Source organism: Sesamum indicum, linkage group LG7 (assembly GCF_026168435.1).
Source record: "Sesamum indicum cultivar Baizhima isolate 11 linkage group LG7, ASM2616843v1, whole genome shotgun sequence".
NCBI classification, from domain to species: domain Eukaryota; kingdom Viridiplantae; phylum Streptophyta; class Magnoliopsida; order Lamiales; family Pedaliaceae; genus Sesamum; species Sesamum indicum.
Window position 1 is genome coordinate 12699917 of NC_142663.1, and position 15829 is coordinate 12715745.

The 15829-nt window shown below is 35.0% G+C and overlaps 1 protein-coding gene across 1 annotated transcript; it reads right to left on the bottom strand.

Moving 5' to 3' along the window:
* Window positions 1-881: 881 nt before the first annotated feature.
* Window positions 882-11068, bottom strand: ALATS (Alanyl-tRNA synthetase). The gene is made up of 23 exons (XM_011086336.3): window positions 10662-11068; window positions 10168-10406; window positions 9923-10063; window positions 9221-9367; window positions 8988-9140; window positions 8640-8769; window positions 8210-8306; window positions 7889-8009; window positions 7747-7806; window positions 7014-7064; window positions 6843-6938; window positions 6546-6647; window positions 4752-4874; window positions 4030-4173; window positions 3852-3923; window positions 3682-3757; window positions 3467-3609; window positions 3243-3351; window positions 2980-3167; window positions 2727-2816; window positions 2158-2340; window positions 1870-2049; window positions 882-1212 (listed from the first exon to the last, which is right to left on the bottom strand). The coding sequence occupies exons 1-23, from the start codon at window positions 11032-11034 to the stop codon at window positions 1141-1143; spliced, it is 3090 nt and encodes a 1029-aa protein (XP_011084638.3). The 5' UTR covers window positions 11035-11068; the 3' UTR covers window positions 882-1140.
* Between the last annotated feature and the right edge of the window lie 4761 nt (window positions 11069-15829).

Consider the following 15829-nt stretch of genomic DNA (forward strand, 5'->3'; position numbering starts at 1 on the left):
GGACATCCCCCTATTGGTGACTGGGGATGATAGTTTATGGAGTGAGTCGTTAGAGAAGTCAAAGCCATTGATTTACCAGTACCTTTATGCTCGCTCATTAATTACATAACCTGGTTTTTGCATTTTATGCTACTCCTTCCGCTAAATGTTACCGACTACGATGTAAAAAGGTTTGGCAGAGGAATTCCCAATTCTGTAAGTTAATTTAGTTCAACAATTATTTTGAGATCCCCTCAGCAGGACTGTAAAGCTGCTGTTAAAGTGGCGCATTTGAGAAAATCAACCGGCCTTGGGATGTTTTGGGCCAAGGACAAGATGATGGGTCTGAGAATACTGCCAGGGGTCATGTGGAGGTGGTTGTTATGATGTTAAAAGATTTAGAGTGCTAGAGAATAACCATTTTTGCCAGTGATTTATGTTCACTAATAAGTGGAACAGCGTTATTAGTCCTACTGTCGAATTGTGATGGCTATATCTAGTTTGCTGCTGGTCGCTCTACGACGTACTTTCTCGTGCTTTACAGAGTTCTTCAGAATTGCATTTTATAATCGATAATGTTGGTTATGTTTTCAAGTTTTTCTTCTGCGTCTGCCTTTTTATTTTTTTTGGTTTTCAGTGGTGTGGGCACAACCAACAGAAATGTCCAGCAGCAAATTCTAAATACAATAATGTGTTTTGATATTTTGATTTAAATTTTTCTTTTCCCCTTGGTTTCCTCATCAACATCTATGATCCAAACATAGCATAGCATGTAATTATTTGTTACCATGAAGGAAGTAATTAGCTTGCCTAAGAACCCCATCCAAATGCCAAACAATTTGAGCAACCCCCTTTAAAAGCAGATACGAAAGAGTAACAGAGATCTCAAAGGCAACCATGTCTGATCACAATAATATCCATTTACATTAGTTCAGCTGTTGAGATTGATAGCATTACTGCGTATACAAAGGATTAAACAAGAAAATGGCAATTGAAATGGTCATCTTGCTATGATCCGTCTCTTTCATGTAAATTTCCTCCTATGTTCTGAGAAATTTCATTTAAGCATACCACAGTCAATTCATTGATAGAATTTCATATAAATAGAAATAAATTACTTCATGGACACCAATATTTCATCCGATTCATCGATCCTTTCCATCAAGTCAACTTCATTGCTGCAAAGGATTCAGCTACTTCCATTGCAGCTTCAACACGAGACACATCACTTCCCTGGAAGAGGGAAAATGTTAGCAACTTCCTATGAGAAGCAAAAACTGCAAAGCAGAGCATCCTACTCTAACAATTCATAAGATGCTGCAAGCATGAACTGCCATAGCTATATGCGTGGACACAAAGGGACATGTACAGAAAAAAGAGAGGCCTCTCAGTACTTATATAAACCGACGTATCATGGCTAGCCCCTAAAAGCACTACACTTGGAACATTTAATATTGTCAACTTTCGTGCTGTAGCTGATATTTCTTAAATCGCTTCCTGAATAATTTCCACAGCAAAATTGCACAAGAATGCAACTGAATAATCAGACCCGCTAAAGGTTCAAAATTTGAATATCCAGATATTGTCAACTATTTTAATCTTTTCTTTTTCATAATCCCTTTCACAGCTGAACTGCAAAAAGATGCAAAAGCACCTAATAGATATGACTCACTCTCAAGGAAACGAATGTGAACTCTTTGGGTATTGAATCCAACCAGATCCTTTTACCGTAACAATCTTGACCACTTCATCTAATCACTCAGCTTATTCAATAGCATGATTACTATTGGGGCAGTGTACTCTTGGTTATTTGATGCAAAGAACACATTCCCTTGATAAGTGATAACACAGATTCGTATTTAACAGGAAATTGAAGTGGCAGTTGCTCACCTGGCCCTGAGCAAGACCCCCTTTTCCTCCACCACCCTTTCCACTAATCAACTCCAGAACTTTTTTCAACCATTCTGTTACATTTAGTTGCTTGTACTTGCCATCTTTCTCTGGTACACCAGCACATATAAAAGCCTTGTTCACTTGGTCATCTTTGCTAATGACCATAACTGCCATCCCCTATTTTTCAAGCAAAGCAATCAAACATAATTAAGGCAGTTTCAGAAAACTTGTTGCAACACTAGTGCGAAGAAGCTAATAATTATAGAGTAGGAAGTGACTGAAAACCTTCTGCTCCATGACTTTGACAACTGCCTCCCGGATGGCAGCAGTATCTCCACCAACATCAACAAGTGAAATACAGTAAGCCTTTCCATTTGAGGAAGCACCTTCGGCCATTTGGAGAGCAACTTCTGTAGCTTTCTTCATATGCTCTTCAGCAATCTTCTTTTTGGCTTTTATCACTTGGCTCTGACAGAAACAATGTAAGAGAAAGAACAAATATTATTTGCTCGACAGTATGCAAATCAAGATGCAATAAAGAATTTCCCAGGGCCCAAATTAACAAGATCTATCTTTGGTTCCAACTTCCACCGTCTTGAGGTATGGTGGCCATTATATCTTGAGAATGAAATGCATTCATATCTTCGTATATGTGGAACACTTTCAGAACATTTGACTAAAATGTTCCAATTCTGTAGAAGGGATATCCACATAGAGTCGAGCACTTTTAATCATAATATACAATTTCACAGATCTCGAGTAGATCCATGTATAACTAATTTCTCGGCCGAGCCATAGTACATAAAATCTCTATTAAACTTCTGGACGGAATCATACAAGCAGTAAAAGAGTACCTGAAGCACAGAGATTTTGGCCTTCAGATCGGCTTTCTTTGCAGAAGGGATAGCTGCTCCTTCAATACGACTATTTAAAGAAGTAACTTTCTGAAACCAGTGAAGGCAAATGTAGCTTATTATATTTGGGGGCACAAGATATCAACACATATTTTATACCCAAATACATAAAAGGAAAGGGAGCAGTCATCAACATTTAGTCCTACCAACAGACAGCAGTTTACAAAAATTTCAAATCTGAAAAAACAAACACCTGCTCAAGAACGCTTCCTTCAGCATTAGATGCTTCATTTACTTCTTGCTCAAGTAAGGAGGCCAGGTCCAAGGCTTTGAAAGCACAATCCGTCGTCACTGCAGTAACTCTACGGATCCCTTTAGCAATTCCTTCCTCTGACAAGAGCGCAAAGGCTTTGGCTTCCCTTGTATTTGAGATATGTGTTCCTGAATAAGCACAATGACTTTGTTACCCCAAGATAAACAGTCCCCCAGGAAGCAATTGATTTCCATGATATTTACCCCCACAGAGCTCAGCAGAGATTGATAGCCATTCTTCATTTTCAGGATCTTCAAGTAAATCCTCCACTTTGCGACCGATTGACACAACCCGAACAGGGTCAGGATATACCTATGTAAACCGAGACAAGCGATGGATGTAAAGACTTGCAGACAGTAGAAAAATCCCGCAAAATTTTCTAAGGTACGGCTACACATTAAATGCATAATAACTTCTAGAAGCTAACCTCCCCGAAAACAGCTCTTAGACCATTGATACGCTTTGCATCACCCAGCCTGGTCTCCTTTGAGAAGACATCCAGTTCCGCCCGAATTTGTTCATTTACAATTGATTCAATTTTCCTTAGCTCCTCAGGCTTGACAGGCTTCCCTGTTTAAAATTCCAAGATTTATTAGTTTCTCATGAGTATGCTGTATGCCCAACAATCAACAATCATCTCACCATGAGAAAAGTCATATCTCAATTTTTCAGGAAGAACAATGGAACCTTTCTGGTCAACATGATTACCAAGGACCTCCTGCACTTTTTCCAATACATTTTAAGGTTAAACTTTAAAAATACAAAAATTCTACAAGACTGGGAGCTTACAGTATTCTGTTTACGAGCATTACCCTTAGAGCAAAATTTAACATGTGTGTGCAGGTATGATTAGGAGCAATCAGCTTCCGTCTATCATAGTCGACCTGCTCAGACACAATAACAGAACTACTTACTGAGACAGCAAACAGCAACTAACACTGAATACCGACTGATTGGGCAGATATATGCAAGCACGAGATAAGCTATCACCTTACAAATCACTTTATCGCCAACAAACAGTCTGCCAGTCTTTCCAGTAAAAGAACCAATATGGAGAACAAATCCACCATAGATCTGAACATTACTCACTTCAAAAACTCCATAGCGGCCTTCAATAGATCCAGTGTCATATATCTACAAGCCAAAATAATGTGAGTCAATCTAGCAGGCGGAAGAGCTTTGACATTTACACAAGCTAAAATATGGAATATAGTAGAACATAAACTATTCCTTCCCATACATGGAGAAAAATTCACTAAGATTCATATGCAACAGAAATAATCTATTAAAACTACCATAACTTGGAAGAGCGCACCAAGAATCAAGAATGTTTGGTACAATTGGTGCTCAGCTTACACACCCCACATATTAGCAGTCTAACTCTTGGATAACAGTTGCACAGCTATAGCAAAGATAGCAAAAACCTCTACAACAATGGATCTTCCAAACCCACTTCAAGTCACAATGAATAATAAACCAATCTTAGGGTAACCAGCTCCAACAACTCACATTTTCTTTCACTTGATTCTTCCTCCTAGAAATTATATTGAGTAGTAATAGAATATTTTGAGGCCAACTTATGTGTCTCAGCCAATTACCTCATTTAGTTCATCAACCGCAATGATGAGTTAAGTAGAAGACAGAAACTAAATACATAGCATTTATGACAACCAGTGAATGCATTTCAGATAGATATCGGTGCACATGGCTACCTGACCACCTTGCTCGGCATAAAAGCTAGTAGTTTCAAGGATTATGCCAACTTCTTCACCGGGAGCAAGACTTTCGAGGAATTCGCTTCCTGTGTAAACAGCTTTTATCACGCTTGTATGATCCTAGTATCATCACAAGAATGAAAGCATCATCAAGCTTCTTCTGATAATCAATTTTATGTCTGATATAACAAGGAAATATCCAATTTAGATATAAAAAGATCTAGCAAAACACAGTTACATTTTCATGCATGCATAAAGACATGTATATCTACGCATGAGTGCAAGCTTAACCAAAATCCACCATCTGAATACCCATGTTCTAACCAAAACACCAAACGGCAGCACTAAAGAGAATAGAGAGTGAGAGATAGCGAGAGGAGATGACGAGGAATCCATTTCCAGGAGAACAAATCCAACCTCACAGCAAAACAATAAAAAACCGCATACATAATTAAAACAATAGTTAATATGCTATACAGAACCAGGCTTGAAGACATGCAACTAGATATGTTGTATTAAAAACACCTATTCCGATTTCAAGCCTGTTAAAGCTTTATCAACAAAGACAACTGAGTTTGTGGATCACACAAACTTACATGATGCAGCCTTAACCGAGCTTGTTAATCAAGAGATATAGCAGGTGATTAGGGCATAGGAAGAAGTTAAAAAGACAACAGGCTGCCAGATGATAAAGAAGAAGAACATGGATGTATCCTATGCGGACCTAAGAAAAGCTTCAAAAGAGGCTTACACCAGAGTGTTCTTTCCACCTCCTGCGAGCTATCTTAGGTATCTGTTTATTATATAATGCTGTGGTACGCTTGCTGTCATATAATCAGTCTGATTCAATTTCTAATAGTCATTGGCCACATGTAGAGTAACTCCATAATAAACCCGTTATTTTCAAGTTATATATGCCAGCTATATAATATAGGCTTTCAGCAATTCAGGGTACTTCCAAACAGTGACAGATTGCAAAAGCCAAGAAGAGGAAGAATGAAAACAGAAAAATAAAGTAATTCAAAAGCCATCTCAAATCCCAAATAAAGAACGAATTTTGAACAGTTCCAATAAAACCTGCTTTTTCTATTTCAATTTTTTTAATAATACTTTGCAATTTCAATCAAACATATATTCTATCATACAAACAACTGATATGTTCAGGAAATTTGATAGAGCAATCCCCAATTGTTTACTAGAGGTCAGCCAATCAAAAATCAGGAGAGGAAATCTGTTACAAAGAATTTAGGAATTTGTGATTAAATGTCTCTGTGGCCCACAAAATAGCGGAATGCAAGAAAAGCAACCATATAAGCAACAAATGGGGAAAGGTTTCATTGCATTATACTATCCTCCAACAAGACTCCAACAGCCTAGGCACAAACCTGCATAGGTATTGCAGAAAACCAAAAGGTGTGGCCTCTATTTAATCAACCCTCAGATTCATCAGATGCATGTAACTTGCATATTATTTTGCATAATCAAGAACATAGGCAGAACAAAGAACAGGATCATCTCCGAAAAACAAGACAAAAGAGAAAAACACACAAGGCGATGGGATTATATGGGAGGAAGAGAAAACAACATTTATGGGCTCAAACCAAAATCATAAAACAAGCCTTATTAGTATGATGAGCACCTGGGTCCGACTGAGGATTTTTGTATCACATTGACTAAGGTCAATGAGATTGGTTTCTTACTTCACGCTCATCCAAGATAAATGACAAAAACACATCCCAGATATATAACAAAAAGATAACCTCATAGAGATATGTCCACCAAAATACAAACCTGAAACCAAGTAAATTTGAAGGAGTCATCTGTGGCAGCAACCCCTTTCTTGTGCAATGAGGCTGTAGCATCAGCATCCATGCCAATAGTACCACCAGCTTGCTACGTAATTTACATTGGAAACTCCAAGACTTTAGCATAACCATATTCACAGGAAAAAAAAAAGCATCTAAAGTTTGAATAGCATATATTAAAATTATTCTTCATGCATCAATGTCAAGGATTAAACACTCTGAAGTCTGAACAGGGGAAATATTTTAAGTCTATTTACATCCATATAACCACACATCTCATCACCTTATTCTGAGCATTCCTTGATCTTTCCCTGGCTTTATCCATTGCTACGTTGAAGCCTTCAACATCAACAGACAAGCCTCTTTCTTCCGCCATCAGCTGATTCACATAAGTAGTTAGTGAACATTAAGAACAAAAAAATTACATTTCATGCAAAAAGATGGTTACAGTCACCTGAGTTAGATCCAAAGGAAATCCATAGGTGTCCCACAATTCAAATGCATCCTGAAAAAAGTGGGAAATTGCAATAAGAGGCTAAATATCGGTGGGGCTTGATGCGACCAAAGAATTCAAGGCTCAGTAGATTACGAAGTAATTATTGCAGGATTTCACAATTTTGCAACAGTTCTACCTTTTCAACTAAAATTCAGTTCATATGGTGAGATGGCAGGATGGGTATAGAATTGGGTGTCATACATGAAAGTTATGTTGCTCGATAGAGAACAAGCAAAGCAAAGAGTTCTCTTTTTAATATTGAGTTTCTTATTACTCGTTACAAGTGATTCTTTTCCTTGCATCAAGCTGCTCTGGATAGATTGCTCTCAGGGTGAAATGGGGCTTCCATGCTAGGCTTTACAACATATAACTAAATATTATTGGTCGGCCCTATCCATCAAGTTGCTATAAAGATCCTCTTATTACTGAATTAGGTCATAAAGTCTAAAGCAGCATGCTTTGACTTGTTTCCACAGGCAACTAAACAATAAAAAATTCTTGATTCAGTCTTAAGACTTTAGGGTGGCTAAACTGTGCAATTGATAATTGACAATTGAAAATCTATGGAAATGAATAATAATATGCTTGAAACATATAATGTTTAGCATTCACAACAGACAACAGAAAAAAAGCATCACATATTTTGCAATATAATAAAGCTGAAGACAACAGAAACTAGCTAACCACTTGCCTGTCCACTAAGAATCCCCCCTTGGACCTCTTGAGCAGCCTTCTTGAATTTCTCAATTCCCTGAAGGAGAACACCAATTTATCAGGTTCTTTATTTTCTGAATAGGGATTAATTCTACATCAAAAGGGTGATGTCCACATACTTTAGTCAATGTCCTGCCAAAGCTGGCCTCTTCATCAGCAATAATCTCCCTGATCTTTACATCATGTTCTTTTAGCTCAGGAAAAACATCACCCATGACCTCCACCACAACTTCTACCAGCCTGTTTACAGAATATTATTATCATTTAAAAGACAGTAGACAAAATTAATCCTCTATTTTTTAACAAAAAGATAACAAGCCCAGAATTATGCTACAATGGAGCAGGAAAGAAAACAGTGCAAATCAAGCAAAGTAATTGTTTAGTGGACAAGTACAGTACAGTGACAAATCATAGGAAAGTATATAAGTTAACAATCATACCCACTGAAGAAGCCTTGCGGTGCCTTTAGGACTTCAGTACCATATCTCACAGCCCGGCGAAGAATGCGCCTCAACACATACTCACGCCCCTCATTACCTGCAAATTATCATATATACATCAAAATCCAAAAGAAGGTACACAAACCTCATTCATGTATGCAAGAGACGGATAGGGAGATGCATCACGTGAAACAAAAGAAAGCTGCTGTATGCGACATGCAACTAGTTGAACTCCAAGATTGGATTGTATAAGGAAGAACAAAAAACTCAAACTGAGAGTCTCAGACATACCATTGATTGAATGACTACAACAAGAAGCTTTACAGCACTATCAAATACAGTATAGTCGGCTCTACACATTTTGCATATTATAAGTGACATCTGTAGAATTACGTGCATTGAATTGATCACAGTAACAACAGTAACTCACCTGGGCAAGAACCATCAGCAATCGCAAATGAAATTGTTCTAATGTGGTCAGCTACAACCCTGTAAGCCATGTCAACTTTGTCCACGTCGTCAGATCCAACTTTGCCTGAGTATGGCCGGGCTTTAGTTGCCTACAAAGACCAAAACCTACTCAGAGAACATAAACACCTTTGTAGAAACCAGAACCAAAATTATGGATGCTTTTAGAATGTTTTCCGATTTTCTAATTTCGTCAAAACAGGTTATATATCCATAGCATTGAAAGGCACAAAATTTCTTTTGTTCTTAAAACAATTATTAAGCCTGAAAGCAATCTAGTTTATCCAAAATCCAATTAATCCTGACATACCAGTTGTATTGCCTCGAATATGGGCATGAATACATCAGTATCATAATTGCTCATCTTATTCTGAAGAATAGAAGTTAATCTCTCAAAACCCATTCCAGTGTCGACATGCTTTGCAGGTAGAGATTTTAATGAGCCATCGGATTCCCTGTTAAACTGTGACAACCAGACAATTCAGCAATTGACACCATAAGCAACTTATAGGACATATGACAGCACAAGAATGAAGCATTTACCTGGATAAACACAAGATTCCATATCTCGATCACTGTAGGATCATCATTGTTCACACGGGATGCAACATCACGACCACCAATTCTATCAAAATGAATTTCAGTGCAGGGTCCACAAGGTCCAGTATCTCCCATCTCCCAAAAATTGTCCTGTCCAAAACATAATGAGTATTATAAACAAAGAATATAGGGGGGCGGGGGGAGAAGACGTGGATTAGATGTCTTTTAGATTGCCCGCTAAACTGAATGAAACCACCGGAGCTATTGAACATACAAATAAGCATATGAATCCTTGCACAAGAATACAAATATATATATATATATATAAAGTTCACAAGCCTCCATTCAGCAAACAGTATTTTCCGTCTTTCTGTTTATTCTTTTCATATACTGCCTATCTTCATGACATGGTCCAGGTTGTGACATGATCATTGTCTCCAACCACTACTTTTTAAGTGTCTTGTTTAGCCAGAATTTCGCCCAAAAAGTTCATCTCCATGAAATGCCTACACTTTATTCAAGATGCTACCTCGGATTTCACCAAAAAACTTCATCTAATTCAGATCACCACTAAAATAATCCAGGTGCTGTGATCACAGACCATAATTGAGTAGCTGAAATGTTATGTGTGTATACATATATGCATAGAGAGAGAGACACACAGCACACAGTGGGGATAGGAGTGGGAGATGAAAGTGATCGTACTTTACAGCCAAAAGGCAAGACGCGATTGGCAGGAAGAAATTTAAGCCAATTATCCCTTGCTTCATTATCAGCAGGAAGACCAAGTTTCTCATCACCACCAAAATAGGTGGCATAAATCCGATCGCTTGGCAATTTGTAGACCTAGAAGGAGTTAGACAAACATAAGGTAAACCAAAAAATATTGGAAGAAGATCATATTTCATCCCAGCATTTCGGCTGAAAACAGTAAGCATCAGGGAACTTGCCTCAGTAAGAAGCTCCCATGCCCATTGAATGGCCTCATTCTTGAAATAATCCCCAAAAGACCAATTCCCAAGCATCTCAAAGAAGGTGTGATGGTAAGTGTCCTTGCCCACATCATCAAGATCGTTGTGTTTGCCACCAGCACGAATACACTTCTGAGTGTTGCAAGCACGTCTGAGTTTGCTCAGCTCAGTGTTCGGATCAGCAGTGCCCAAGAAGATGGGTTTGAACTGGTTCATACCTGCCCAAATACACATCACAATCAAATAGCGAACATCAGTAACAAGAACCCGTATCAATAAACCAAAAACCTTTCAGAACTGCAACAGACACACCAATTCAACTTAATATAAATTTCACGAATTCCATTTAGACGAGCCAGCTATATGAACCAAAGTACACAAGCCGAGAAATTCTTCCATAAAAAGGAGAGACACAAAGGCATAATGAATTTCAAATTGCAAAAAAGGGGGGAAAACGAGGGGCTGAGAGTTACCAGCATTGGCAAAGAGAAGAGTGGGATCATTATAAGGAACAACGGGACTTGATTTCCAATTAACATGGGCTTTATCCTGGAAGAACTTGATGAAGGTTTCTCTAACCCGGGTGGCCGGCCACTCGCACTCAGTCGGCTGAGACCCCATGAAGGGCGGAGATAATGATGCTGATGCTTGTATTGAATCAGTGCTGCTACTATGGAAATGAGCTGACAGGAAACGCGCAAAGCTCCGGAGCGGCTCGGCGACCGCCAAGAAGCGATAAGGCGGAGACGAAGGTGGAGGCGGCGGAGGAGATACTTGTAGACTGCGGAACGGCAACGCCAATAGGGAAATGCTCCAACTGCTACCTTTGAAGTGGTAAACCCTCATCCATCCCCTAACCTCCCCCACCAACGCATCTCTATATATTTTATATTATATCATATGATAATGTATATGTGTGTGTTGTGTGTTATGGCAAGATTTGACCAATTTTTATTTTTCCAAATTTAATAAAATAAAATAAATAATAATAATAATAATAAGTTGGATTTTAAATTAAATATTTCCAAATTCGAGTTACACCACTAATTATTATATTTGATTTATTATTTTTTAAGAAAAATATTACCGTCGCTTTAGATTAATTATAAAATATTTTTCAAATATAATTATGGTTAATTTTGGATGTGGCTTATTTCATTATATCTTTGACAGCATGGGTTGATTTTATGTGATATTTGAATATAAATTTTAAATAAGAACTTTAATAAATATTTTTGAATAATTTCATATTGAACCTATTTAAAATCCACGATAATACATATAAAAAAAGAATATTTAAAAATTTAAAATACTGTACAATATAACTTCAAATCCACATTGTATACGAAACACAATAAAAATTTCTTAATAACTTTACTCAAATAATCAATAGTTTATATTTTTGTTTTATTTGATATTCGTTTATGTTGATTTATTTATGCAAATATAGTTTATTTTAATAATATATGTGTGTGTGTGCGCGCGTGTGAAGTAGCATTAGATGTTTATGCCCAAGGCGAAGCAAACGAGAGTATAAGATAAAGGCTTCTAGCTTACAAGAGGTGAGAGGCGGATAGAATTATACAATATATTAATGCTATTTGAAAGAGTATGTGATTTGTCGTGAAACAATACCTAGGTTGATTTTTCATAAAAGGATAATAATTATGTGCGATTATTATACACAAGGGCATCATGCATGAGATTTGTGATAGGCTTGATACATGCGTCAATTGAATTATGCCTAAAAAAGTAGGGACTGTTTACTGGCAACATTGGTGCATACGAATGACATTGAGTTTTTTAATATGGATAAGTTTGTTTTGTTATAGGCGACGGAAGAAGGAATCAATGAAGTCCAATTTGCATTTGGATAAATTTACGGGATAAAATTTTCAGACAAAATTTTACTTTGCGTCCTGTAACTATAGGGTTGTTGTATTTTTCATCCTTTATGTTTAATAAAACGCATTTAATCCTGTAAATTTTGAAACTTTTGACATATTTAATTTTGTATCTGTTGACTAAACATATTTAGTTATGTATGTATTTTTTAGTAAAACTGAACTAGTCATTTATGTTTAACAAGTATGACATTGTTAATCCTTTTGTGTCAGGATAAGTGAGATATGTTACCGGATAAAAGACGCATGTTTTCATGTGTTACATATGACATTATTTTCATATCCCAAATCCCCAATTAGTCACAAACAGAGGTTGCCCTAATTTTCCCTTGCATTCCCAAAACCCCGCCCTGATTTTCCAAATTCCTCGAATGATTACTGATACAAAAACACAAAAAAAAGTCCACAATATGTTCGAATGTGGGCAATCTTGTGAAAACAACATAAGAAAACTGATTTCAAAAATATAATCAGGGAGGGGATTTAGGAGAAAATCACCAATTATCAAACAAAAAACTAAGTCATTTCAAATATCCTTGCATAATTTGTGCGTTTTCGAACATACAATTTTAGGGGATTTCAGGAGTAGAATTAGAGAGGGATTTGGAAGAAACATTAGGATTTGTAAGAAGAAATTAAAAATTTTGGGAGAAAATTAGGGTTTGGGATGTTGAGAATGTGTGTGTTTTTCTTGTGAGAAATAACATTAAGTGAAAACCCAACAAGTTGTGCATGCATTTCCCTAAACTATTTTCGGCCACCGTTTTTCTTTTTCAGAAACAAAAGGACTAATAGTGTCATTATTAAGCATATGTTTTATTAAAATACATACATGACTAAATCTGTTTAGTCAATATTTACATGATTAAATATGTCAAAAATTCCAAACAAACTGGATCAAATATATTTATTAAAAAGATAAATGATGAAAAATATATCAACCCTACAGTTACAAGACGAAAAGTGAAATTGCCAAAAACTCACGGTGCCCTTTGCCTACCTTTTATCATTCTAGTGGAGAATCGTGTCAATGTAGAGTGAACAGAAGAGAAGAAGAGCCTCATCTAGAATCGCACACGGAAGAGTTTTTCATTTTAATTATAAAATAAAGTTAATTAATTATTTATATATTTTTCGAGCCTAAACAAGAAGAATTAATAGAGCAAATTTTGAGGTATTTACAGGTTTAAACTGTCGCAATATGAAAGTTTAACTTGACACAAAGTGTAAGAAAATTTAAAACCCATATATAAGGTTCTAAAAAATTGTGAGATAAACGAATAAATTTAATTAAGGTTATCAATTTTGATGCAAAATCATAGGAATTTGAAACCCTAATTATATGCTATTTACAGCCTAATAAATTTGAATGAAACTCAATCTTAATTTATTGATTGCTACATTTAAGGCATTCAATTTTTTTACTTTTTGGAAATAAGAGAACAACTAATAAGATTTTTAATAGCCCTATGCATGGAAAATTGAATAATTAAAATATGGTAATATAATTAATAATTAATACTGATGTTCTAACTTAAATTAAAAAAATAGTTATTAACTTATTGCATTATTAATCAATAACCAGCTATTCAATATTAGTTGATATGTGTGGGTGTTTGATAAATTGCTATTTTTTTTCATATAAAGTTAATCTGCTTATTTGCAATATCAGATAAGCTAAATTGCGTTAAATCCAAAAATAAAAAAAAAAAATATTCCTTTATATATGTATAGATAGATTAAGCGAGTCATGCCCATTATCTATATCATGTATTAAATATGAGGAGATTATAATAACTGGATTTTATAAAAGATTATTTTAGCGCATACATTTTGCGTGCGAATAGTACCGTTCTTAATTACACGAATTACTGGTTTGTGGTATACTTCACACGTGTCCATAACTATTTAAAACTATTGAAAACAAAAAATTTATAAGTATAGTTGTAATATATTATGGTGAGAAAAAAATGACTGAAAATGTATAAAAGAAAGAAAAAACAACTACTGAAAGGTGATTATGCAGATCAGAAATAGGTGCGATACCAAAAGACCAGTCTCCTTTAGTGTAAGAGTACAGATAAATATATGTTTTTATATAATTTTATTTACTCAATAAATTATATATAAAATAAGATAATTATATGATGTATTGGATATATATATGTAGAGAGAGAGAGAGAGAGATACATAAAAATAGTTAAAAGAAATAAAGTGGTGAATACCAATAATGCCCCTCCCTACTTTAGAGATGAGAATATATTCCAATTGTTTGGACAGGCAATAAATAGGATGCACGCGAGGCAAGTCACGTGCCTCGGCCACCACACGTGTGACCGTCCATGGGCTGCACAAGTCACGCAATCTTGCAGCTGACACGAAAAAGCTTACCCATCCCCTACGGCTACGGACCCCTAGAAAAGCCTGCCCCCCCCCCCCCCCCGCCTACTATCAATGAATAATTATGTCATTATAATAAAATCAAGGATTCCACCCTCGTTAATATGTGACATATTATTCAATTTTAATAATATATATTGTTTCATTTTAATTCGTAGTTGTTAAATTTATATAATTACTTAATATTAATATTTAGTATATAATTATTAAAATAGTTGATAGGTATAAATATTTAAAATTTTGTGATTATAATTGATTCACTCAAAAACTAATAGTCCATCGCTTTCATTTAAAAAACTAATAATAATCCTGTCAACGAGGCATTAGTCGATTTGTAAGAATGAGGCATCATAATCATAAAATTGTAGGTTTAAATTGCACAAATGCGGGTGTGTGTCTACTTCTGTAGTAATTTCTTATTTTATTGTATTATTTATTTAGATTATCGATATGTTGAATTATTTATTGAATTTAAATATAAATAATGGCGATAATTTACATACTATGTATATATATAAAAAAAAAACTAATGACAACCTAATTATTAAAATTAAGAGGAAATGGTAAAAGTGCGTATTTGCTTTACGTTCGACTTAATTGCTTCTTTTTCTCTTGAAAAAATCAATTACACATATTTTTCACTTCTCACATGTCCCACATAAATATCTGTACTGATCTTTTATCATGTTTTAATATCACATTGGTTTATAATTGATATGCATCTCTTGTAAAAAGATAAATAAATAAGTACATTAAGTTATAATTCAAAGGTGCAATATATACCATATACACAACAACGAAACAAAAACTTTTTTATCCAAAAAGTATACGTTACTAAATGTCCATACTATTCGTTACTGAAGCACAGTTAAAGCGTATGTACAATAACTTTTTTTTTTTCATTTTTTAATTAAATAAATAAATACAGTTTTATATTAAAGGTGCGTTGGATTGATACTATATACAATTATTATTAGGGATTACACTGTTCTTCCCAAGAATTTAATAAAATTATATGTAAATTCTTTATTATTTAGAAAATTACATATAACACCTGTAAAATAAATTATTGTCTGACAAATAAATAATTCATTAATCAAAATTAATAAAATTTTGCGATATCAACAACAACAAAAAATATTATATGTACTATTGACTAACATATTACTAATTTATTACTTATCAAATGAATATTTTATAACCAAATTATATTTATACGTTTTCACATGCTAATACATGTGAATATATATATATATTACCTTTATAAGGGTAATTTGATTAGAAAAATATTTATTTGATCTGTAATAAGTCAGTAATAAATATATTGGAAGTATATA